We start from the raw sequence: 25,514 nt of genomic DNA, 5'->3' as shown, positions 1-25,514 counted from the left end.
ATGAACTGGCTATCTTTTAGCACCAGTTGCTTCCCTTTACTGCTTTTGATTTATGGGTAGATGCACATAACATTTGCACTTCTAAACGAACAACTCAGACAAAACAAGCTTAAACAACAATTAAAAATATAAATAAAACAAAATTATAACTTTAGACAGAAACCTAAGACTCATTGAATTCAAAACCTATATTCCGGAAACTGGACCAACAAATATGCAAGCCGGTTTGACCACAGGACTGATGCTTGAATCCAATATCCAACTTCTGATGCTGACACAAACAAATGTAACCACATCAGAGAACTGTTTACACTTTCTATCCTCTCCTGAAGAAAGGATATATTCTCAAAATTTTGGGGAAATTTACATGCCTACCATCTTGTGCGACACACTGTATTTGGAAATAAATGTGTGCAGTTGAAAATTATTGAAATTTCTCCAATATTGTCATCGTCATTTATTTTACTACATTGACCATTTCCATAGGACTCGAACACAGCTCTTTCATATAATATGATAAATTTAAAATCATTACTAGGTAATAACATTGATATATATCTGATAGTACTTGATATTGATATATTGATTAATAAAAGCTAATAGTCTTATATGAGCATACCAAGATTGCAAACAAAAGTCTCTTCAGAGGCTATCTCGGACTTGAAAAGCCCTTTCATTCAAAATCTTAACATACCTATGAACCAAATAACATATATACTTATTAGAAACAAACAAATTTAGCAAACTTAAATCATGTAAATGTTTTTTTTTTAAATCTAAAAAGGGTTAATATATCTGACCGTGGCTTGCAGATTTTTCCTTTTTATGTATATTAGTTTATATTTTTTTGTATATTTTCCCTGTCTAATATATATATATATATATATATATATATATATATATAGGGTGATTGAGAAGTAACTCCCCATTTTAAAATATATAAAATTTATTTTTTAAATATAATTTATACGATTAATGAATATGAGAAAATACAATGCATCGACTTTTATTTAAAATTCAATATAGACGCCTTCATTCGTCACCAGCTTTTCAAGTCAACCAGAAATCGCATTAACCGATTTCACATGGCACTCAGACATTCCTAGACAACAATAAAAAAGTGCGGAGAATGTCCATCTTGCATAAAAATCAAATCTTCAATATTGTCCCAAACACTAGTAATTAGCCAAATTTCATCTCTCAATGTAGTGAGGTACCTCCACACTTTGCTATTGTTGTTAGTGAATGGTTGAATGCCCAATTCCCTGGCAGATGGATGAGTCATCGTGTTTCACATGAATGGTCTGCCAGAAGTCTGATTTTTTTTCTCTGAGGTTAGCTGAAAGAGCAGTCTACTCAACCAAACAGACATTTAGAAGTGCTAGAAGAGCGAATACATGAAGTTATGACTACCATTTTGCAAGAGTTTCTTGTGAAATCAGTTGATACAATTCCTGGTCGACTTGTAAAGCTGGGGACGAATGAAAGTGCCTTTATTGAATTTTAAATAAAAGTCCATGCATTATAATTTCCTATATTCATTAATTGTATAAATTATCTTTCAGAAATAAATTGTATGAATTTTAAAATAGGGAGTTACTTTTCAGTTACCCTGAATATATATATATATAAATATATACTTAGATTTTGATTTTTGATAATATATTTCGTTCTGATGATTCTTGCATGTTAATTGTGTGCTTTGCAATGTTAGAGCCATGTTTGATTTGATTTTCAGACCCGCAGTGCAACGTCTCCACCAGTTCACTGCATCAGTCGGCTACAATTCTCCGCAAAAAAGCGCTGCAATCTGTGGGCGGGAGTATCACAAGTGATTCTTCACCGGAGCCTTCTTAACTATGAAGTAATTGTTATTACCTTTTTTTTTTTCTTTGAGAAATTGAGAAACAGAAAAAAAAACAAAAATTCACATTTTAAAAACTCATTGACTTAATTTTTTTTTTGATCTTCATCAAAATCTTAAGCTTTTATGAATGTTTCACACACACACACACATATATACATACACACCCACACACACATATATATACACACATACATATATAAACACACACACACATATACATATATATACATACATACACAAACATAATTATGCATACACACACATAATTATACATACTCACACACACACAATCACACACATATATATATATATATATATATATATATATATATTTTTTTTTTTTTTTTTTTTTTTTACATGGGGGTCACCACTTATCAAAGTCTGGAAACCACTCAGGGATAAGGGTTATCGTGTGTACTGTACTCAATGAGATAGTATTGTAGTAATCATTAGTATTGGAGATTTGATAAAGTGTCTTACTTAAGGGGGCAGTTTGTCAGGAATTTGTTTATGTTGGATTTGAAGACATCCAAGTTGTAGTCAGGTGGGAAACAGGCAAACGGATAAGAAACAGGCAAACGGATAAAGAGTGGGGAAAATTATTGACAATAGTTTTAGCCAGACGGGTGTTTCTCGTGAAAGATTGGCGAGGGTGGACGAGGGATTGGAGCTCAGACGAGCACTTGCCATGGAAATAACGATAAAACAAAGACAGGCTCGCAACGTCTCTTCTGTGGGAGAGAGGCTGCAGGAAAGAGAAAAGGGCATCCCCCACTAAACCACGAAATCTATTTTGTACTCTGTCAAGGCAGGATAGGCTGTTTTTAGCAGCTCCTGCCCAGATGTGGCAGCAGTACTCCATCCTTGGACGTACTTGGCTTTTATATAGATAGAGAATTGCATCAGTAGTGAGATATCTTCTGGAGTGGTAGAAAGATTCCACCATTTTCCCAGCGTCCTTGGCAACAGACCTGATGTACGTGTTCCATTTCAGATCAGGAGTAAAGGTCAAACCCAGAAGCTTGTCAAAACACAGAGCCTCCCCAAGACGAGAGCCATCCATTTCAATTGATGCCAGATGGGGATCAGAGCGTTGATGATGTAAAGATAGAAGCTTGGTTTTGGATGCATTAAAAGTGACCAGTCACCTTTTCCCCCATTGTACCACGCGCTCAAGATCAGAGGAGAGAGAATCAGAGAGAACTTTGCCATTTATGGCCTTTGATGTGTTGGCATAGATGGTAATGTCATCAACATAGATGTCAACGAATGATTTAAGAATGTGTTTTGGGAAATTATTGATGTAGATCAGGAAGAGATTTGGGCCCAGGTTGGACCCCTGAGGGACTCTAGCATTAATACTGTGGGCCTCTGATTTCTGCCCATCAACCTCTACTCTTATGAGCCTATCAGAGAGAAATGATTTAATGATTGAGAAAACATTTCCAGTGATACCATAGCTGGAAATCTTGTGAAGTAGGCCCTTATGCCATACCTTATCGAAGGCCTTTGATATGTCAAGAGCAATTGCCCTGGAAAGGAAGCCTTTGTCTAGAGATTCACTAATCCTATGAGATATAACCGTTAGTACATCTGCTGTAGATCTTGCAAAGCAGAAACCATAATGCATGTCACTAAGGTTGTTTCTGCTGAAGTGGTTGACTACTTTATTTAATATGGATTCCAACAACTTACTCATGACACACAGGAGACTTATTGGTATGTACTGTGAGGGAGATGACTTTTCACCTGAATTCTTAAATACAGGGCATACTGATGAGGTTTTCCAGAGTGTTGGAAAGCACTTCTCCTTAAGGCAACGCTTATACAGTTTTGTAAGTATGGGGGCAAGTTCTGGTTGGAGCTTTTTTTAGCACTATAACTGGAATTCCGTCAGGGCCAGTTGCTTTACTGGAATCAAGGTTCTTGATTAGCTTGGCGACCTCACGCACAGATATTTGTATGTTGCATAGCGTGTTGTATGTTATAGGAGGAAATACGGGGAGTTGATGGCCTTTGTCGCATAGAGTAAAATTAGCTGCAAAGTTCTTGGCAAATAGTCTGGCCTTGTCTGATGCTGACGAGATGACCTCAGGTCCATTGATGATAGTTGGGATAGAATGCATGCTTCTGTTTAGTATCCTGTTTGCTATTTGCCAAAACTGGTGGGAACCAAGCCGCTGCTCAATTACTTTGGATTTAACGAACTGAGCATATAGCTCTCTTGCATTTTTTATTACTCTTTTACAGTGGTTGTTGGCAGTCCTGAAAGCAGCTTTAGTCTCAGTACATCTATTACGTTAGTAGCTATGGAAAAAGTGATTTCTGTGCGCGATGACAGCAGCACATTTAGGGGAGAAACATGGCTGGCTGTTAGGTTTTTGTTGGAATTTTTTGGATGGTATGAATCGGTCTATGCCTACAATTAACCATTCGGTCAGGTTTGATACTATAGAGGACACATCCTTTTTAAACATGGAATGCAGAGGTAGATCAGATATGAATGTACGGAAGCTATCCCAGTCAGCCATAGAGTATCGATATACAGTACGGTGGAGAGGTACGTCTGAAGACTTATTACATTTCATTTTTATCTTAACTGCTACAACAGAGTGGTTGGAGGATCCGAGTAGGAGATAGAACGGAACATGAACATAGTTCAGGGGAAGTTGTGTGGAAAAGGTCTACAAGGCTTGCATACTGACCAGTAGTATAGGGCATACGGGTGGGCTCGTGAACAATCTGAGTGAGGTCATAGGCAGTGGCAAAATCATGACAGAACCTCCCCTCATTGTCCGTCTTATTTGAATGGGTCAGCCATTCCACATTATGGATATTGAAGTCACTGCAAATGTGAATGTTAGTCAAAGGATGAGCAGACAGGATGAGGTCAATTTTCTCAGAAATGCTCTTAAAGATAGTAACCCCACTGTTGTGGGGGCGATAGAGGGCAAATATAAATGCAGTGGTGTAAGGTAAATTAGGGTCTTCTCTGGAGATATCACTACCACATGGAAAGCCATCTTTGATGTAGGCACATATTCCATGCCCATGGCGATCTTGAGGGTCAGATTTAGATGCTACACACACACACACACACACACACATAAATATATACACACACACGCACGTATATACACACACACAAACAAACATATACACACACACAAACATATATATACACACACACAAACATATACAAACATATGTGTATATATATACATACACACACAAACAAACAAACAAACAAACATATACACACACATACAGACATATGTATATATATATATATATATATATATATATACACACACACATGTATTTATTTCAAAGCTAGGTGCTTGTTTAGATCAGTGATTCTTTTAAACCAATGCATTTCAGGTGAAAATATTACTAGTGTTGGGATGTTTAATCGGAGTTATAATCAGCAATCAGAAAAATCAAAACATTTGGGGATATTGAAACGGTATCGAAATTTCAAAAATTTGTGCTTATTTTCCGTTGTCAAAAACTATTGTTTTTGTTTAAGACTTAATTTCCTATTGCCAGTATTTATGATAAAATTATAAACACTTATTGATTTTACACTGTTAATAAAACTAAAATCTATAGATCACCCTAAGCATATTTTTTCATCTGCTAAAATATATGCACATATTCCACGGGTTCTTACGGTATTAAAAACTTTAAAATATTTAGATTTTAAAGGAATCAGAAAACTTTAATTGATCCAGTAAAAGATTATAATTTAAATTTTACAAGTAAAACTAAAATTTATCGAGTTTATCGATTTATAAAGTTTCGTCATATGTTTTAATGTGGAAGAGTTGCCAAATTTTCAGGGAGGTAACTGCACTCTATCGTTTTAATAAATCATTTAAAAGTTTTGATAAATATTTTAAAATACAAAATGTTGAAAAGTTGTTTTGGATGCTTTTTTTTTTTTTTTTAAAAACCAGACCCGGAACATCTAACTATATCATTTTTTTGTAATTTTTACTGATTTCCACATGACATGCAAGCATGTAATGTTTTAAACTGAAATGTGTTGGTTTAAAAGATCAGTCTACACAAGCGCCCAAAGAATACTACAAGTTATCTTGATTGTCCATCGATGGCTTCAGTTTCAGGAAAAGATTAGAAACTCAGCTTATGAGGCTAAAGATACTAAGTGTACCAGTTCTTCATTAAATGTTATGGTTATATCCTTTGTTATAGATATTGACTAAAGAACAAGTATAGTTGGTATCTTTAGATCTGTTGAGTAAGTTTCCATTGGTCCCTTGAAACCAAAGGTATCGATGAACGATCAAAGTAATATATAATATTTGTTTAAATAAAAATATATGCTCTTACATAGTAACTGAGCATCCTAACAATTTCTTTTATACTAAAAACATTACACACGCACATATATATATATATATATATATATATATATATATATATATATATGTGTGTGTGTATATATTAGTGGGTTAGTATTTTCTGAATAGAAACTGCATGGATTTTAAAATTTATTTTGAATTTATAAAACGAAAAATGAGATACATTGCTATAAATTAAGGATTATTATTTGCTTGTTGTATCCATTTGATCATCTCCTTTTTAAGTATCTTCAATTCAACACCTATCACCAAAATCGCAAATAGCATTCACTTTTAATTCAATATACAGACCAATTTCCTTTTTTCTTTTACCATATTCTTTAATTCATCTAATTCCATCTCCAGATATTCTATTCTTCATCTGATTTTATCACTTCCAAATCAATCAACCTATTACTGAAAAATATTCCATCGGTTGATAGATCTAGTTTTTGAAATCTACATTGACAATAACTGCCCAAATCAGGGAAAATATTATTGAATAATTGAGGAGGTAGGGAGTCAGTTTGTTAGTCATAGTTCATATTCAGCCATTGACACCATAACTAGAACCACTTTTTAAAACTAAAATATTGAAAGAAATTAAGAGTGCATGGCTAGCTTAATATTAATATTATTTAATTAGTAAGACCTGTAGAAATTCAACCGAAAGAGAAATATATTTAATCAGCAAATATGCTTCGATAAAAAATTAATTTTTTGGACAGAAAAACCAATAACACGCAACAAATATGAGTTAATTAACATTTCTATGAAAATAGAGTTCATTGTATTTTAACTACAAAATTGACTCGAATGAGAAATTAATAAATACTAATAAATACTCGGAAAGTAATACGAGACAATTTTAGGGTTTAGATGCTTTTAGGACACAACCTAAGAAAATAAATAATTCAATACAAGCCTCTGAAATGACGAATACAACAACTTCATAAAATGTAACACATAACAGGTTTATTAAGGAGAATGTGTACCAGGTGATATGTTCCTGTTTAAAAGCTGGACTCCGGCTACCTGGTGTTATCACGGTAGTTATTCCAGTGGAATTGTCAATACCGGTTGAAATGACACTGAGGTTGAGAGAGCGAAGAAAAAGGGTCCATTCCATTTGGTGTCTCTCTCAGTAAGGAAGAGTTCTTATTCTTCAAACCGGATGCTGGCCGAATTCCTTAGGGGATAGAAAGGATCAATGCGCTGTACTTCTGATTGGTCAGTATGTGGCCAAATAACACAAGGGAGAGGCATTGATTCGTGAAAGAAAAAAGTTCCATTTGTTTCTGCTACACAATCTTTCATTTAATTCTTCAGTCAAGCACCTCTTGGCACACAATTTTATTTATTTTATTTTTTTTACTTGTTTCTCTTGAATATTCCTTTTGTTTGTTTTTTACATAATGTTTCTTTGAAGAATTACTTTTTTTGTTTTTTTTACATAATGTTTCTTTAATGAAGAATTACTCTTTTTTGTTTTTTTACATAATGTTTCTTTAATGAAGAATTACTTTTTTTGTTGTTTTTTTTTATATAATGTTGCTTTAATGAAGAATTTTTTGTTTTTTTTACATAATGTTTCTTTAATGAAGAATTACTCTTTTTTTTGTTTTTTTACATAATGTTTCTTTAATGAAGAATTACTTTTTTTGTTGTTTTTTTTTATATAATGTTGCTTTAATGAAGAATTTTTTTTTTTACATAATGTTTCTTTAATGAAGAATTACTGCACGTTGAAATTAAGAGTTACTTTCTCACACCATTACAACAATGAGCATATTTTTCCAATTATATTTAAAAACCAGGCTACATCAAAGGGAGGTAACTTTGTCAGATTATCCTTTTTAAAGCCAAATTTTGTGTATTTGGCCCCCCCCCCCTTTTTTCTTTTTCTTTCTTTTAAGCAGTTTGGCCTCCAAAAATTGTAGTTAGCCTTTTCCAAGTGTAACTTACAGATTAAGGAAGAAACAAGCAGAATATTATATAGATTGATTCTTTAAAAGGTGTTCGTGTGGTAATCATAAAATATAAAACTAAGCATTGAAAGATTGCAAAATTATTAGGGGTGCATATTTAGTTTAATAGATATTGTTATGAACTTTGAAATCAGCTATGCTAAGGTCAGTTTTTTTTTTTTGTTGTTATTGTTTCTTTATCTATATTGTCCTTTTAACTACTCTTTAACCCTTATCCTTGAGTGGCCGATCGGCCTTGATAAGTGGTGACGCCTATGTAAAAAGAAAAAAATCTATTTTGATTCTTTGTCTTCTAATAACGCTGGTGAAAATATGAACATGCAATTTCCATTCAGCTATGAGTAACAGCAATTTGTGTTCAATTAAATGTATGTAATGAATCGTTTACAACAGGTTCTGTGTTCTAGCATTAAATAGCCTCCTCTATAAAGAAAGGTTCACATGCCATAAAACATAAATTAAAGAAATTATTAAGCTGATTATCATGTCACCATCCGTTTCATGATGAACATAGCAAAATGAATGCACCTCTAAAAAAGTTAATTAAAAACTTATTTTTCTTTCAGTGGTTACACCCTTTGATAAAGTATCAAAGTTTTTATCCATTATAATACTACACTTCGTTTTCTTTTCTCGGTCGGTGAAGAAATCCTTTTAGACCGAGACAAATTTTATTTTAATCACAATATAGAGTGCCCCTTTTGAGGGGAGCTACATTTTCTCCAAATTAAAAACCGATCATGTGTCGAACTCTGCTCTGATGGGGAAGCAAATAAATAGGGACGAGAGATAGGTCTTTAGGAGAGGTAATTGGTTTACCTTCCTAATAAATTATGTTGAAAGGACAAGGCACGAAAGAAATAACAGACTCCTTTTTTAACAATAACAATGAAGAGTATTTTCTTTGTAGTAGGAACGGGCAAGTTCCCAAAAGGGAAGGGAGGTTCCTGCTAAAAGGGAAGAAGGAAAAGAAAGTTCTTTTAAAATCGTCGTCGATCACTCACTACCATGTCGTCTTCAGCTGGATAGCAGTTGTCTCAAATCGAGACCGTCAATGCTATAGAGAGATGTCCGGTGGACAGGGAATGAGAGAAGATAGGTGTTGCTAAGCCGGAGGTTCGGTTCTGACTGCCTGACGTTCCCTCTTTTTAGGGAGCAGATCAATCAATGACCCCTGTTAGTGGAGAACTCAGACGGGGCATCGATTCACCAGAGAAAATAGTTCTCTGTGACTGTTACAGGTTTCAATTTTTATGAATCCATTGCAAGGGCGATAATCCAATGCGTACTTTCGTTCTTTTTAAACTGCGAAGTTCTTCCCCTTGAAATAAAGGCAAACAAAAAAGAACCAGCTTTTTTTTTTTTAGTTTATTTCGCACATAAAACTGAAGACTATCTAAATTTTGGGGCGCTTTTTTTTCTTCTTTTTTTTTTATTATACAAGATCACTGTGCAGAGGGAGACAACTACGTTTTACTAAGACATTCGTTTATTTTTCATCTCATAATTTAGGACGCTACTAATAATGATATTTTTATTAAATCAAAACAAAAAAAAAAAAAAAAAAGCTGCGGCGAATTTTTATTTTAATCTAACAAAGTTGATAACATTAATAATGCAAAACGTAGTCTTTACGCGACTATTAAGAGAACCGTTTTTGTTTTCATGTCACAATTTACGACGCTAAAACCAACGATATTTTCATCAGATGAAAACATTTGAAAAAGAAAGTTGCGGCAACTGTTTCTAGTTTTTTTTTTTTTTCAACTACATTTTTATTAAAAAGTAAATATTTTGGTGAGGTTCTATAAAAAAAATTAATCTTTAAGCTTAAAACCCATAGAATGAAAACATTACAGAAGAAATGGAATTTTTACGACTACGTTTTTTTTCTTGGGGGGGGGGGCTATTACTTTTTTAAATAGCAAATGTTATGGTAAGATTTTTTTTACTGTAACAAAGCTTATAATATTAATAACACCAACATTTAGTTTTTAACATAACAAAAAATGAAAATACGACGGTAGTTGTAGAGGAATTGTAATTTTTATTAAACAAAATTGCGATTTATTTTATATGAAATATTTTTTTACATGAATAATTTAAACACGATATGCTCTCTGATACAAAAATATTCTTGGGAATATTTGACCAGTTTCTCGTTTCTGCCACAAAAACTCCATCAGATGGAGATGGAACATTTCCGCTGTTGTACCCGACAATTTCCTAATGCATCTCTTTGCATAAGACCAAAACCGTAAAAAAATATGTAGTTGTAAAAAAAAACAAAAAAAAAAAAACTGACATGAAAACAAAAACGATTCTCTTGATGGTCGCGTAAAGACTACGTTTTGTATCATTGATGTTATCAACTTTGTTAGATTAAAATAAAAATTCTTTGCAGCTTTTTTTTTTATGTTTGGATTTAATAAAAATATTGTTATTAGTAGCGTCCTAAATTATGAAATGAAAAAATGAACGAATGTCTTAGTAAAATGTAGTTGTCTCCCTCTGCACAGTGACCTTGTATAAAAAAGCGCCGATTTTTGCATAACTTCTGACCTTATGCGTCTTTTCTTTATATGTCATACTCCCCGAATTTACTTCTTGTTGCTCATTACCCCTGTTATATAATACTTGTCCTACGTTAGATCACGTCAATTTTTTATTTTTTTATTTTTTTTGTCAACAAAAGTTCTTACAAAAACAAAATTCTCTCCAAAGAAATCAGGAAAGCAAAAGTTAATGTGTCTCCTATTCTGAAATTCTCCAATCCTTTCATTTTTCTGACAGTCTATTCGTCAAATGGCGTCATTGATGTAAGGGGAAATAACTGCTCGACTAATATTGAGATTTATGGATTTTGCTATTTTATTATTCGCTAAAAATTGGAAAATTTCTGTTTTTTTTTTGTTTTTTTTAAATAAATGTAATTCTTAATATGTACAAAAACAATCTTACTTTTTTCAAATTAAAAAAGGATTTTAATGCAAAATATTTATTAAAAGATTCCGAGAATAAACAAAGTTTTTTTGTTGTTGTTTATACAACAAAAGATTGCCAGCAACAAATATAGATTAACTCTAAAAGTTTTTAATAAAAAAATCCACCAACACAACTCAAGATTTTAAGGGAGTTATTTATGCAACGTCAGCCACCAACGTAATAGATGTACCGAGACGCAAGCTGCTTTCAGGACTGCCAGCAACCACTGTAAAAGAGTAATAAAAAATGCAAGAGAGCTATATGCTCAGTCTGTTAAATCCAAAATAGCAGAGCAGCGGCTTGGTTCCCACCAGTTTTGGCAAATAGCAAACAGGATACTAAACAGAAGCATGCGTTCTATCCCAACCATCTTCAATTGACCTGAGGTCATCTCATTAGCATCAGATAAAACCAAATTATTTGCCAAAAACTTTGCAGCTAATTCTACCCTATGCGACGAAGGCCATCAACTCCCCGTATTTCCTCCTATAACATACAACATGCTATGCAACATACAAATATCTGTGCATGAGGTCGCCAAGCTAATCAAGAACCTTGATTCCAGTAAAGCAACTGGCCCTGACGACATTCCAATTATAGTGTTGAAAAAGCTTCAACCAGAACTTGCCCCCATACTTACAAAACTGTTTAAGCATTGTCTTTAGGAGAATTGCTTCCGAACACCTTGGAAAACCTCATCAGTATGCCCTGTATTTAAGAATTCAGGTGATAGGTCATCTCCCTCTCAGTACATACCAATAAGTCTCCTGTGTGTCATGAGTAAGTTGCTGGGATCCATATTAAATAAAGAAGTAATCAACCACTTCAGCAGAAATAACCTTCTTATGGTTTCTGTTCTGCTAGATCTACAGCAGATGTGCAAACAGTTATATCTCATAGGATTAGTGAATCTCTAGACAAAGGCTTCCTTTCTAGGGCAATTGCTCTTGACATATCAAAGGCCTTCGATAAGGTATGGCATAAGGGCCTACTTCACAAGATTTCCAGCTACAGTATAAATGGAAATATCTTCTCAATCATTAAATCATTTCTCTATGACAGGCTCATAAGAGTAGAGGTTGATGGGCAGAAATCAGAAGCTCACAATATTAATGCTGATGTCCCTCAAGGATCCATCCTGGGCCCAACTCGCTTCCTGATCTACATCAAAGATCCCCCAAAACACATACTTAAATCATTCGTTGACATCTATGCTGATGACACAACCATCTTTGGCAACACATCAAAGGCCATAAATGACAAAATTCTCTCTGATTCTCTTTCCTCTGATCTTGAGCACGTGGTACAATGGGGGAAGAGGTGACTGGTTACTTTTAATGCATCTAAAACCAAGCTTCTATCTTTACATCATCAATGCTCTGATCCCCATCTGGCATTAATTGAAATGGATGGCTCTCGTCTTGGGGAGGCTCCATGTTTTGACAAGCTTCTGGGATTGACCTTTACTCCTGATCTGAAATGGAACACGTACATCAAATCTGTTGCCAAGGTCGCTGGAAAAATGGTGGGATCCGTCTACCGCTCCAGTAGATATCTCACTACTGATGCAATTCTCTATCTATATAAAAGCCAAGTACATCCAAGGATGAAGTACTGCTACCACATCTGGGCAGGAGCTGCTAAAAACAGCCTATCCTGTCGGACAAAATACAAAATAGACTTTGTAGCTTAGTGGGGGATGCCCTTTTCTCTACCCTGCAACCTCTCTCCCACAAAAGAGACCTTGTTAGCTTGTCTTTGTTTTATCGTTATTTCCATGGCAAGTGCTCGTCTGAGCTCCAATCTCTGGTCCCTCCTCGCCAATCCTTCACAAAAAACACCCGTCTATCTGAAACCACTGTCAATAATTTTCCCCACTCTTTATCTGTGCCTAAATCAAAGCGTAGATTCCATGAACAAAGATTCTTTCTTAGAAGTGCACGCCTGTGGAACTCTCTTCCATTTGCCTGTTTCCCACCTGACTACAACTTGGTTATCTTCAAGTCCAACAAACAAATTTCTGATAAAGTGTCTTACCTAAGGAGGCGGTTTATCAAATCTCCATTACTAATGATTACTACGATAATATCCCATAGATTACTGTACACGCAATAACCCTTATCTCCAAGTGGCCTCCTGGCCTTGATAAGTGGTGACTACCATGTAAAAAAAAAACAAAAAAAAAACATAATATGTTGTATGTTTGTATGTCTGTCTAAAACTTTTGACAGAGGTGATGGATTTTCACGAGATCGGTATCATTTTGAAGCTTGACCCTTCAGACGACAATATAAAAAAATTGGCTAAAAACATTCATTCCTTCACCCTCAACTTGGCACTATTCTACAAGGAGGGAGTAGCTTTTTCTGCCGATATTTTCAAAAGTCATTCCCTGTCTTTGATTGACTAACCTTAATTTAAATCTTCGCCACTTCTGGTTTGATGATGGACGTAACGGCAAAGATATCACTTTTTTTTTTGTTTTTTTTGCTCAACACACACCTCCAAACATCCGGGCAACGCCGGGCACCCAGGCCAGTCTAATGTAAAACAAAAGGTTGTATTTTCACCTCTGTGTAGCTGATTAAAAGTTTGAAGCTACCAAAGATACACTTCCTAACTTAAAATCATCAGATTTCATATGACCCCTAATCGGGTTATGGTAAAAAAATAAGATTGTAATATCCATTCATTTACAGTCACCAGAAGCGCAATTAGAGAAACAAAAATCCTTGCGTACATTCTCCCCAAACTCTGCTTCTTGTCCGTTTTGCCCAACATGTCAAATTTGAATGTTTGCCCCTACTCCGTAACAACTTGCATCATATATCCATCCTCTTCAGGGTGAATTAATTTATAAAAGATCTATTCTAACTGATTTCTTATAAAAATTTCTACTAATAAGAGAAACAAGTTTGTCCGTACATATACTTTTTATGATTAGTGGTGCCATCTATAAGTCAGACCCGGGACTTATTGAGTGGTGTTAGTTTGAATGGTATTTCTTTTCATGAAAAGTATATGAAAGGTCGTGTACTTGAGTTGGGCGGTCACAAGAGAAACAAAGATCCACCAAAGTAGTGAAACAGTGCCGTTTTAAATGGGGTCTGCATGTGTTGTCATTGTTTGTGGCAGGTCATCTAAGATAAAAAGGTGCATACTCTGTACGTGTTTAATAAATCAGGTGATGGTAATGCTTGGGCATGAGTTACAGCGATTATATATACTACCATAATTTTGCTGGCTTGCAAGGACTGTATCATGATGAACAAACATGCACTATGCTATCTCCCCTAAAAGGAGAAGGTAGTGCCTGGGAAGAATGATAATAAAACAGAAACTACACTATCCTTCTCTCACCAAAAAGAAAAGGAGGTAATGAATGGGAAGATAGCATCATTAAAAAACATACTTTACCCTACAAAGGAGAAGATAATGCTTGAGAGGATGATTTCATGATTACATAACAGATACTGCTTACCCCCTTCCCCCAATCAAAGAATGTAATAATGCTTGAGAGAATGGTATCACAACAAAACAGGTACTATACTATTGTCTCTCCTCGAATTAAGCATTAAATAAAATTTGGAGTTCATATATTAAATCCATTGCTATTTCTGCTTCTCGTAAAATCGGTTCTCTCAGTCTCTTGAAAACACTTTCTCACACCCGAGGCTATTCTCTATGCAAATCTACCATCAAACCATGTATGGAGTAGCGTTGTCTTATTTGGGCTGGTGAATATGTGTTCCACATGAAGGTACTTGATAAACTGCAGAAATGCATCTGTAATTTGATTGGCTCCACCTTTTTTTCTTCACTGCAACCCCTCTCTCATAGATGTGATGTTGCTAGTCTTAGTCTTTTCTACAACAGATACCATTATGCCATGTGTTCCTCAGAATTGTCCAATCTATTCCTTGCTTCATTTGGTCTAAAAGTCTCCATCATTTCGTTGTTTTAATACAGCTTCCTATTCCAGTAGTTTCTAAGGTTGTGGAACTCTTCCTGCTCACTGTTTCCTACCTACAGCCTTGGTCTTTTCAAGACTAAGGGCAATAGGTATCACCTATCTTTGCAATAATCAGTTTTTGTTCTTGTTAGCTCCTTACATCAAGTGGCTTCATACATTGTCTCGCACGATTTCTATAAAAAAACAGAAGTACTAGACTATGGGCCAGAGGCTTAAAAAGGGCTTAGTTTTTGAGTTGGTAGACATTTTATTCATATGAGAAAATTTTAAGTGTTTCTAGGAGTATTTTTCATGCTGATTTCAAATCTGAAGAGATCTCTAGGCTAAATGTGGGCACTGCTTCAGAAAAAGGGAGATAATACAGGGTGTGTCATTTACGGAAAAATTCCATTTTTATGGTTCACTTTATGTAAAGTGAAATTTAAATAAGTAGTTTAACACATTAAAGTGTATCAACAAGAAGTTGATATGTCTATTCTCTTATATGATGTGTTTATTTATTAAATTAGGAATTTTCAGTAATTAAAATAACTTGTGTAAAGCCATATCAACGAAAACGTTACTTTCTATTGTCGTATCAGTTTCTCAGATTGCAAATATCATCATAAAGCACTGCAGTTTACATTCGTTTGACAAAAGACATAAAACGCATTTATGTTTCCAAATCTTGTGCCTTTCAAAAATCATAGATGGAAAAACTGTTTTCAAATACTTTTGGTGATTCAATGACTTTTCTTCATTTTGGACGGTCATTTACTTTTTGATGTAATTTTGTCACACATGCATATTGACTGATATACAGACCTTAATGTTTAGAAAAATTTTGACTATATATATATATATATATATATATATATATATATAAAAGAATATGATAAGAGATTTTTTAGTTCTTTTGAAAAAATTATGAAATAATACATTTAGAAAAGGAATTGAAAAATAATTGATTGTTCTCTAATCCAGAAAGCTTATGTTATCATTCACCATCGGAGGAGTCAGAATCTTCTATTTCACTGAACTGCTGCATTTCATTGTTTTTTTCAACTACATTAAAACAATCTACACACAGGCAAAGGTCGGTACAAGGCAGTGTTTGACAAACACAAGAACAACGCCTGGAGTAACAGCTGTTCTTCTTACAGTTACACTTTACTAAGTTGATTAATGTTGATTGAGTTTTGGACGGCTGCTCCAATGAACAACTAGTGCTTTATCTTCACATTTCCAGCCATGGTTTGTTGGAGAAGGAGCATTAATATTAATGCGAAGACATTGCCGCCAAATAGCATCCTGATAATTAGCTCTTTTCGCATGTAATCGTAAACTATTTTGGCAAGGTGGTAAACTATTATCAAATTTTCCAGTCATGTGAAAAATATTAAAACGGGCAATATTTACAGAAGAAACATTTCTCTGTCCAGAGAGCACACAAATTTTTCTACTTGCTGGAACAAATTGTCAGTCAAATGCCAGTTGAAGCTTAATAGTGTGAAAGTTTGAAGAAATTTTTGTTTCTTTCATCAATTCAAATGGCTTTATTTTCTCCTTTTCATTAAAACTACTAACAGTGTCACAGCCAGTGAATGCATGCAAAGAAAGTAAAGCACTTGAAATAACAGGTCCGCATTTCTCTGCTACTGATTTAATAGAGATCAAACAAGATGATCGACTGGTATTAGTTGACACATAAATCAGAGTTTAAATCATTTTGTTGAGCAAAAAAGAAAAAACATCCATATCTGAAGTCTTAATTATAATGGAAGAGAAATCAGTTGATGCATGCTTTGCATGAAGTAAAAGAAGGGTATCTGCTTCTTTATTGTCAGTTGTTAATTCTGGCAAAGTTTTTGTGATTGCTTCAATTGCATCAGTGTTAGGACACAGCATGAAACATCAATGGCTAAATGATACAATCACAGTTTTTCCATGAAATTCTTCTGTTGGCAATTTCTTCCAATGCATCAACATGAATTAAAGTAGAGATTCTTTATTGTCACCAGACATGAGGAATTTTCGAAATTGTACCGGCGTTTTTTATTTTTCATTCAGAGCATGTAACAAAGGGCTGGATGTAATCAAACGGTGTCTTCTTTCAGAGTCTTTAATACTCCATGGATTGTACTTATCACAGACAAAGTCGACTCTTGATGACATATAAAAAGAAGCAAGCTTAATTACATATCTAAAAATATAAATGCTCAGCTCACCAAACCTTGATGGAACATGGTCTGCAAGTTGTTGTATCACTGCCAGTTCATCTAAAATCAGTGCTGCATTTTGTCTTGGTTTTAAGAAAGTGAGCTGTGGAAAATCATGTAAAATTTTCTGCTTTAGATGTTGAGTTTTATCTACTATAGATGTTCCTTCTACTGATTTGATAATGTTTCTGTACAATTCAGTCAGTTTCGACATTCGTAAGACCTGATTTCCTTGAGTGATTTTTTTCATGATAATATCTTTCTTGAAAATATTATATGCAGCACTGTGTTTTGTTTCAGTGTTCATGTCTACTGATTTTTTTGTGTATCTCAAGAAATTGGTATAATTGATTTTACATGTAAGATGATGTTTTAGCACTGCAGCTACAAGATCTTTATCTCGTAACTGACAAAGAAGATCATCAGGTTTCAACTTTGCAGCCAATAAAATTTCATTTACAATGAGTTCACATTGTTGCAGGGGTTCCCTGGTGCGCCTTTCCATCAATTTCTTTTTAATCTTTTCTTTGTCTTTTGCAAAATATGCATTTGCCTGGCAAAACAAAAGAACAGCGAGTAGTTTGATCATCTTTACCAAAGGTGGATTGACTAAAATTACTGCTGATTCTCAACCTTTTCTGACTGGGTTCAAGCTCTTCATCCCTTGATGATGGTGCAGTGAATATTAAATTCATTTCTGTAATGCTGCGTTTCTCAAATTGTTTTAGCCTGTAACACACCAGGATAGCTAGTATTTATTTATTTCATTGACAAATGATAAAAAATGCTGTCAAAATATTGTAGATGTAAAGCAGATTATTTTAATAGCTGAGGAAATTTTAAATATAATTTATTTCTACTTGGAATTATTTTAAAACAAACGCAAAACTCAGGGCCATGAGATTTTATTAAAAAAATTATATTAATTATGCTTAATTAATAAAAGAATTTTAAAAAAACATGCACACATACATATTATATCTTTATTCCAAGTTAAATTTATTGACACAACACACGATTTGGTGACAGAAACAAGATATTTGCATATGCCATATATTTATTTAAAAAAAAAAAAAAAAAAACTTACCTTGCGATGTCTGTGAATCGATTATAGCATTTTTTATGCATTCCGATATTTTGTCTCGCTAATGTTTTTAAAAGTTGAACAACAATTAAACATACGAGCAACATTACCTTGCTGACAGACGAAATTGTTCCATTTATTTGCATAATCACAAATTTTTTTAAATGTTATTTCAGTAGAAGAAATAATTTTTTCAGTCGTATTTGACTCAAAATGTATCGCACATTCGGAGCGTTCATTTTTTTAGCCGAATTTTAAAACAAAGGGAGGTAACTATTGACCGAAAAGACATTTACCAAATGATTACCTCCCTTACATGATTTTTACGCTCAACTTTTGCAATAAAAAAAATCAAATTAAATTGCAAAATATTTTTTAAAATGCTCATCGTCTACCTGGAGATCTTTGTAGATTTAGACTCTACGACATCGAATCTCTCCGAATCAAGTGAATTTTTTTCATATAGTTTGTGCGTCAACGGAATGACACGAAAATTGAGGCTGGCCCATCCATCGTCTATACAGGTTGGAATGATAAATTTGTCGCCCTAAAGAAAACACTACAGTTTTATATTAAAACTTATTGAAAAAAATCAATTCAGGTAACTTGATTATGTAGTAGAGCTGACATCTATTCAATGTAGCCACCTTCAGCCTCTATCATCACCTTGATATTGGTTTGGAATTAGGAGCATGCCTTTTCCACAAGTGCCAGCGGGAGCTTGGCGAATATTCGACCGATGGTGGCGATCAGCCTGGCTTTAATGTTTTGGGAGGTCATGTTGGTGATGTTCTCAACGTATGACCAAACAAAGTTCAATGGATTCAGGTCGAGGAAGAGGAGAAGGGGCCAGTGAGAGAAAAGTTAGAAAGTCATAACACTCCTTCTGAAGTCAAGCCTGGGTATATTTGGACTTGTGGTCCAGCGCAGTCTTGCTGCCACAACCAGGGTCAGCCAGTAGCCACCTTATTGCACCAGGGGATCACCACACTCTTCAGCACATCCAAATACACTTTGGTGTTTACTTTCAAGCTGATTTCGAAGATGTGAGGTGGCATGATGTGGTCCTCACTTGAAACCACACCAAAGACCATAACTGTTGCCGGAAACTTCATTGAGCTGTACCCTCAAGTGCTGAACTGTCCAGATTTGTATTTTGAGGGTGCTAGCAATGGTCTGGTCTTACTCGTTGAACGTGATAACCTTTGCAGACATGATAGAAGGCTCCTATCACTCTTGAGATTTGCACATAACTGGCCAACTAATAGATGGTCTACAAAAAAAAAACAGTTTTCATTAAACGGAAATGGAATCATGCCTTTCTATGGCGACAATTTTATTGTTCACCCTGAAAATGTTCATCCCATATTGTCGTATTTTTACCGATATGTGAAGTAAGTAACTTTTTTCCAAAAACAGAAGCACAACTCAATAGCCTTGATCGCTAGATGGATAATTCCTTTACAATCTTTAGTTCTACTCGTTAACGTTCAGTTCAAGAGTTTTGGAGGCTATTTGTATTTTCTTATTGACAACCTTTGTGTAAAATGATTTGTTTATTCATTGAATCTTTTTGCATGAATATATAATTTCAATGTAAAGTTCTGCTGGGGGAACAGCTACTATATGATGCGACATAATGGCGTGTGTAATCATCTCCACTGTACCATCTGTAAAAAGTTGAATATCAAATGCAACAACAAGTCTTGGGAACATACTAGAAAAAAAGAAAAGAAACAGTTGGAAATAAGCCCTACATCATTCACTATGACTATGCAATTCCTACAGCTATGTACGTAGAAAACGGTGCTATTAAAGCAGACAATGATATAGGACAAGCTCCAGCCCTGATCTCATCATCGCAATGTTGCACCACTGTGCTTGTTTTACAAATATTTTAAATGGAATGTGTTCTGATGAACTTGTTTCACTTGTACCCCCACTCGACGTACATATCCCCGCCAAACCCGCTTAGCAATAAGATCTCACCCCTTCACTGTTGTTATCCCTAAACGTCAGAAAGCTTTCTATTCTAATAGTTTCTTCCCTCGAACAGCTAGACTTTGGAATTCTCTTCCTGCTGCTTGTTTCCCTGGCGATACTGATATGTAGAACTTTAAATGTAACATAAACAAATATCTTGTTAATCTTTCCTAAACATGGCCCCAAATAGTAGCCCCTTACATCCAAGTAGCGATATGCTTTGTAAGGGGTGAACATGAGTGTAAAAAAAAAAAAAAATCCCAATATTGCTGGGTTAAACCGAACTGAGAGGGCAAAGATAACAAAATACTAAAGTGTTAGGTATGACATGAAAAGAAACTGGAATCTGAGGAAGATTTCAATTATTCCAGTAATTTTAGGAGCAACCAAACTCGTGAAAAAAAAATTTAAAAAAACTATCTGGAAAATATTCTTAGTGAACAAAGTACAAGAGAGATACAAATAATTGCACTTAAAGGAGCAGTTAGAATCTTAAAAAGATCTCTTGGGTGGAATATCTGAGATAGCGGGTGAATGTTTGGCATCAGATAGAATGCCCCATCACCAACTAAAACAAAATGATTCGATAAGATATTGACACCCCAAAGATTTTGCTGTCAAGCCAACAAACGAATATGAAACATACATACAATGTTACCCTAGCCAATAAAAGTTAAGTTTCTACTTGGCTCATTTTTTGGTGTTTTTATATAGTTTTGAATGCTTTTTATTTCATTGCGAATATTCATTTTTTATGAGTTGGTAGCCAACAAGAGGACTGCTGATATGGGGAAGATTGTTGGCAGCTATCTTTAAAAAACAATTTTAAAAAAATGAATCTTTGAGATCAAATAAAGAACATTTAAAATTACTTCAAAGCACAAAAAAAAAAAAAAAGAAATGAACCAGGTAGATGTAAACGTAATTTTTATTGGCTATGGTAACATTTGTTTATTTTATATTGGAAATTTAAATATATATATTTTTTTTTATATATACTTCACTGTACAATCCCCGACATTCCTCTGATGACCATTAACTGAAAGGTGTTATGAAGCAATTTTTTAAATATTTAACTATTTTTAAATATTTAACATGTTTTTTTATTATCCGTTTCTAAATTTTCTATCTATCAACATTTAATTAGTTTTTGTTTTTTTACAGGATTTTGATCTGCGATTAATTTGAGATTTTTCTTATGAGAATATTTTGATATATGTTGTGCTCATTCCGTTTCTGAGGTGTCAGCTTCAAGCAGTTTCAGATGGAAAAAAAAAAGGTAAATATGTTTTATAACTGTTTTAATATTCATTTTTGTTTTTTTTAATGGTTGAGAATAGCTGTTAAACGGAACTTTAAAATATTTTTACAGTAATAAAATAAAAGAATAATGTGACCATTTAGTTTTGGGAAAAACAAACAGAATATTATATCAATCAAATGTTAAAGTATACAGTTATAATACAATTAAGATTTGGGCTAATTTTTAAACAATATCTAGGAAGAAAGCATTACATTCTGTTTAAAATCCTTTTTTTAATCTAGTACATAAACTATATATTTTCGTAGAATTGATAGGTAAAGAGAATATAGAGTAACCGAGTTACTTCCCCTGCCGAGTTATTTCTACTTATCTCCTTTAGATTGGTTTGGATGTTTTCTTAGTTTTAGTGGGCGAGTAAGAAATTTGATATTTTTATTTTTTATTTTTATCTTTTATTTTTTTAGATTCTGAAAAGAAAATAGTGCATTGGTAAATAGTTGATAATATCGTGGTGTATCGAGAGATTGGCAACTTGGCAAGAGCCGTGTGGAGTTTTTATCCTACACATTTCATATTCATTTTTAAACAGTGATTACCGCTTTCAAAATTGGAATATTTTCCCAAATAAAATATACGTATATATATAGGGTACAGGTATTTTGAACATGGGAGAAATCTGCGCAAAAGTAGTTTCTAGGCAATTGTATCGCCACGAAAACTGGATTTTTTTTTTTTAGGCCATGGATACTAAAATAGAATCTTAGGATTTTGGTAACAGTTTTTTTTAAATCTCATTTATCACTTATCATTATCAGCGTTTTATATATCACTGTCTGAGATAACAGTAATTATTTTTTTTAAAACTATTTTAGCTTTAATGCATTTCATGCACCTGATTTTTATGCTTACTGTATTTCACCATTATAATCTTGGATAGAGTCTGGCAAAATCGGAACACTGAGATTAGTATCATATAAACATCCTATCATACGAATGTGAAGATGCTATTGTTCGAATTGGTTTCTTCGATATTTTTATAGTTAATTCTTTCTAGAAGAACATTGGATACTAGTATGAGAGGGACTACGAGAATGCTGCCAACGTCCCAAGTGAAAATGACTTTTGTGGAATGAACTGGATTCGAACATAGAACACTCAGATCGTCAGTCTGTGTTGTTCATGTTAGATGATGATGATGGTCAACAACAACATTAATAATGATGATTTGTGTATTGATATCTTCATCTTCATAGTTCTTGTTTCAGCCAACCATTCCTCTGGCCTTCTTCAGGTGGTTAACCATGACGGAATAAGAATGTTGAGTCTTGTAACTGTATTGCTAGTAATTACTGCCTTCCATAGTTGTTGTTGCTTCAACATGTTTGGCCAACTATTCCTCTGGCCTGCTTTGGTTAGGATGGAAACCACTGGTTTCATCATTTGTACTATAGAGGCACCCATCATCTCACAATCGATCACGTAAGTTAACTTTTTGAGATAGGATACAATGAGACGTATTCATCTCCAAGGAAGATCTTTTAGGTGCTATGACAGATAGGGAATACTGGAAGGGTGTAGTGAGTTCTATCTCAGCTGAGGCCGCATCATCATCAAGAAGAAGAAGAAACAACAACAACTATCTTCAACAATGCTCACCTGGAACCATAGAGACTCAAGGCCAGAGGAATAGTTAGCCAAAACATGGTGAGACAGCAAGTATAATAGTTGGCAAAAAATCAATACACAAATTATAGAGCCTCATCTCAAACGAATATAAAATAATGATAATGTTTGTTAATAAAATATACAAGATGTTTAAGAGTTTATCACTAGTTTTTCTTTTCATTAGTTTGTAAGAATTGAAACAAGTGCGTTCTTGTCCAGAATCTCCGTATATTTAAAAAATGATAAAATCTTTACGATATACATATCTGTGGTGGAACAAAAATGTTATATTCCAAAACTTACATGAACTGATGTAGTAGTTTTATTTTAAACCAAGAAAAATCAAATTTTATGAGCAAGCAAAAATCACTATCAATAAATTCCACCACTCTCTATCGGTGCCTAAACCTAAACATTGGATTCCATTAACAAAGATTCTTTCCTAGAACTGCCTGTCTGTGAAACTCTGTTCCGGTGGTCTGCTTTCCAGCTGACTACAATATTATTGCATTCAAGTCCAACATAAACAATAAATATTGAACCATCCTCGTAAATAATCTGATTATACCAATGTTCCACCACAAGCAATTATTATGCTATTGTCCCAATAACGACAACACACACATTAGCCCTTATTCTTGAGATATAATAACCCTCTTTGTAAAAAAACGAAGAAAAAAAGGAGGGGCAGGTAACTCTAGAATAATTCGAACTTGAGATCAATCTTGTAATGCCTACGATATACCATTAATCACTTAATACCATTAAAAAGAATTTTTTTTTGATAATAAAACCACTTTATCAATTTATCTGATTTTTTTGTTCTATCATGGGTATGTACATCATACAGATTTTTCTTTATTTTTGCTTTTTTTAAGATATAGGGAGTCCTGGACAGAAACCCAGAAGTGATTGTTCTTTCTGGTTTAAAATTATCAATTGAATCAAAGCAATAATTTTCTTTTTTTTCTTTTTCAGATACACAAGTCTTGTGCGATGCACGATTCTTGTTAATGAAGTGGCTTAAAGAGTGAATTTTTCTACGAACACTGCCGGTCAAGACGAAGTGCATGCAGGATTCTTCTTACATTTTATCATCTGACTTTTTTTTCTTTTTTGCAAAAACAAAAACGAAGAAAAAAGAGGGAGAAGAGTTATGTTAAAAAAAAAAAAGACCATCTAATAAGAATCTGATCTTACCACTTCAAACTAAATTTGTTTCTATGTTTTTAGTTTCCATTTTTTTTTTTTTTTGTTTAACAGAACATTGAGAGGAGTATTAATCTGAATTACTTTTGCATTAATTCAGATGGGTGTAAAAATATTGACACCAACATTATTTACTTTGCTCCTTTGCCACAAGGAGAGGCAGTAAAATAAAAAGCAAACAAAAAATAATTGAATCATGGAAACAAAATATCAAAATTAAAAAAAAAAATACCTCAAAATTGAAGTTTGGCATTTTAAGAAACAAAAGATTTGTTCATTTTAAATTTTCATGAAATATTTTCTTTAAAACATTATCATTTTATTCGATATTTCTTGTAAAAACGCCCTCACCCCCACCAAAGAATTTTAGTTTTTTGTGTTTTTTTTATATCTTTGGGATTATATTTTGTAAATATTCAGTGTTTAACTAATTTTCTTTTATACCTGATATGTTCATCAGAAACTTTTTTTTTAATTACTTTTATCAAAATTTCTCTCTGGCTGAAACTATGTTCATAGTAAATCTTTTTCATTTTTAAAAGATCAACTTCTGGCTTTGGGATATTAAAAAAGAAAAATGAAAGAATGATATATTTGCTCCAGTGAAAAAAAAATACAGCCGATTTTTAAAGTTCACTTGCAAAAATTTGTGAAGGGATGAGACAATATCTTAATATATTTTAATCTTATGAAATTATACAGATAATTTCTTCTGTAATAATTCCAGATTCAGGTAATAATAAAAACACCCAATTATTTGAGAGATAGAAATCACTATTTTTATGGCAGTGTTAAATGCCATAAAAATATATTTCTTTGCGAGTTTGTTTAAAAAAAAAAAATATGCCATTTGATTGCATATGGATGAAACATTTTGAAGGAAAAAAAAAAAGGATAAATAGATAATCTTTGAAATTTAATGATTTTTTTT

The 25,514-nt window shown here is 33.6% G+C and overlaps 1 protein-coding gene across 1 annotated transcript in view; it reads left to right on the top strand.

Moving 5' to 3' along the window:
* Nucleotides 1-24,853, top strand: part of LOC145276968 (uncharacterized) — a 925,232-nt gene extending 900,379 nt beyond the window's left edge. Inside the window, exons 23-25 of the mRNA XM_080128511.1 lie at nucleotides 1,739-1,864; nucleotides 21,610-21,724; nucleotides 24,353-24,853. Of these exons, the coding sequence (XP_079984637.1) occupies nucleotides 1,739-1,857 (119 nt within the window). The 3' untranslated portion in view covers nucleotides 1,858-1,864; nucleotides 21,610-21,724; nucleotides 24,353-24,853. The remainder of the gene's footprint in view (nucleotides 1-1,738; nucleotides 1,865-21,609; nucleotides 21,725-24,352) is intronic.
* The last annotated feature ends 661 nt before the right edge of the window (nucleotides 24,854-25,514 follow it).

This window comes from Euprymna scolopes, chromosome 5 (genome assembly GCF_053919585.1).
Source record: "Euprymna scolopes isolate OS-2025 chromosome 5, ASM5391958v1, whole genome shotgun sequence".
NCBI lineage: Eukaryota > Metazoa > Mollusca > Cephalopoda > Sepiida > Sepiolidae > Euprymna > Euprymna scolopes.
The sequence above is the reverse complement of the archived record's forward strand: the minus strand, read 5'-3'. Positions and strand labels throughout refer to the sequence as shown.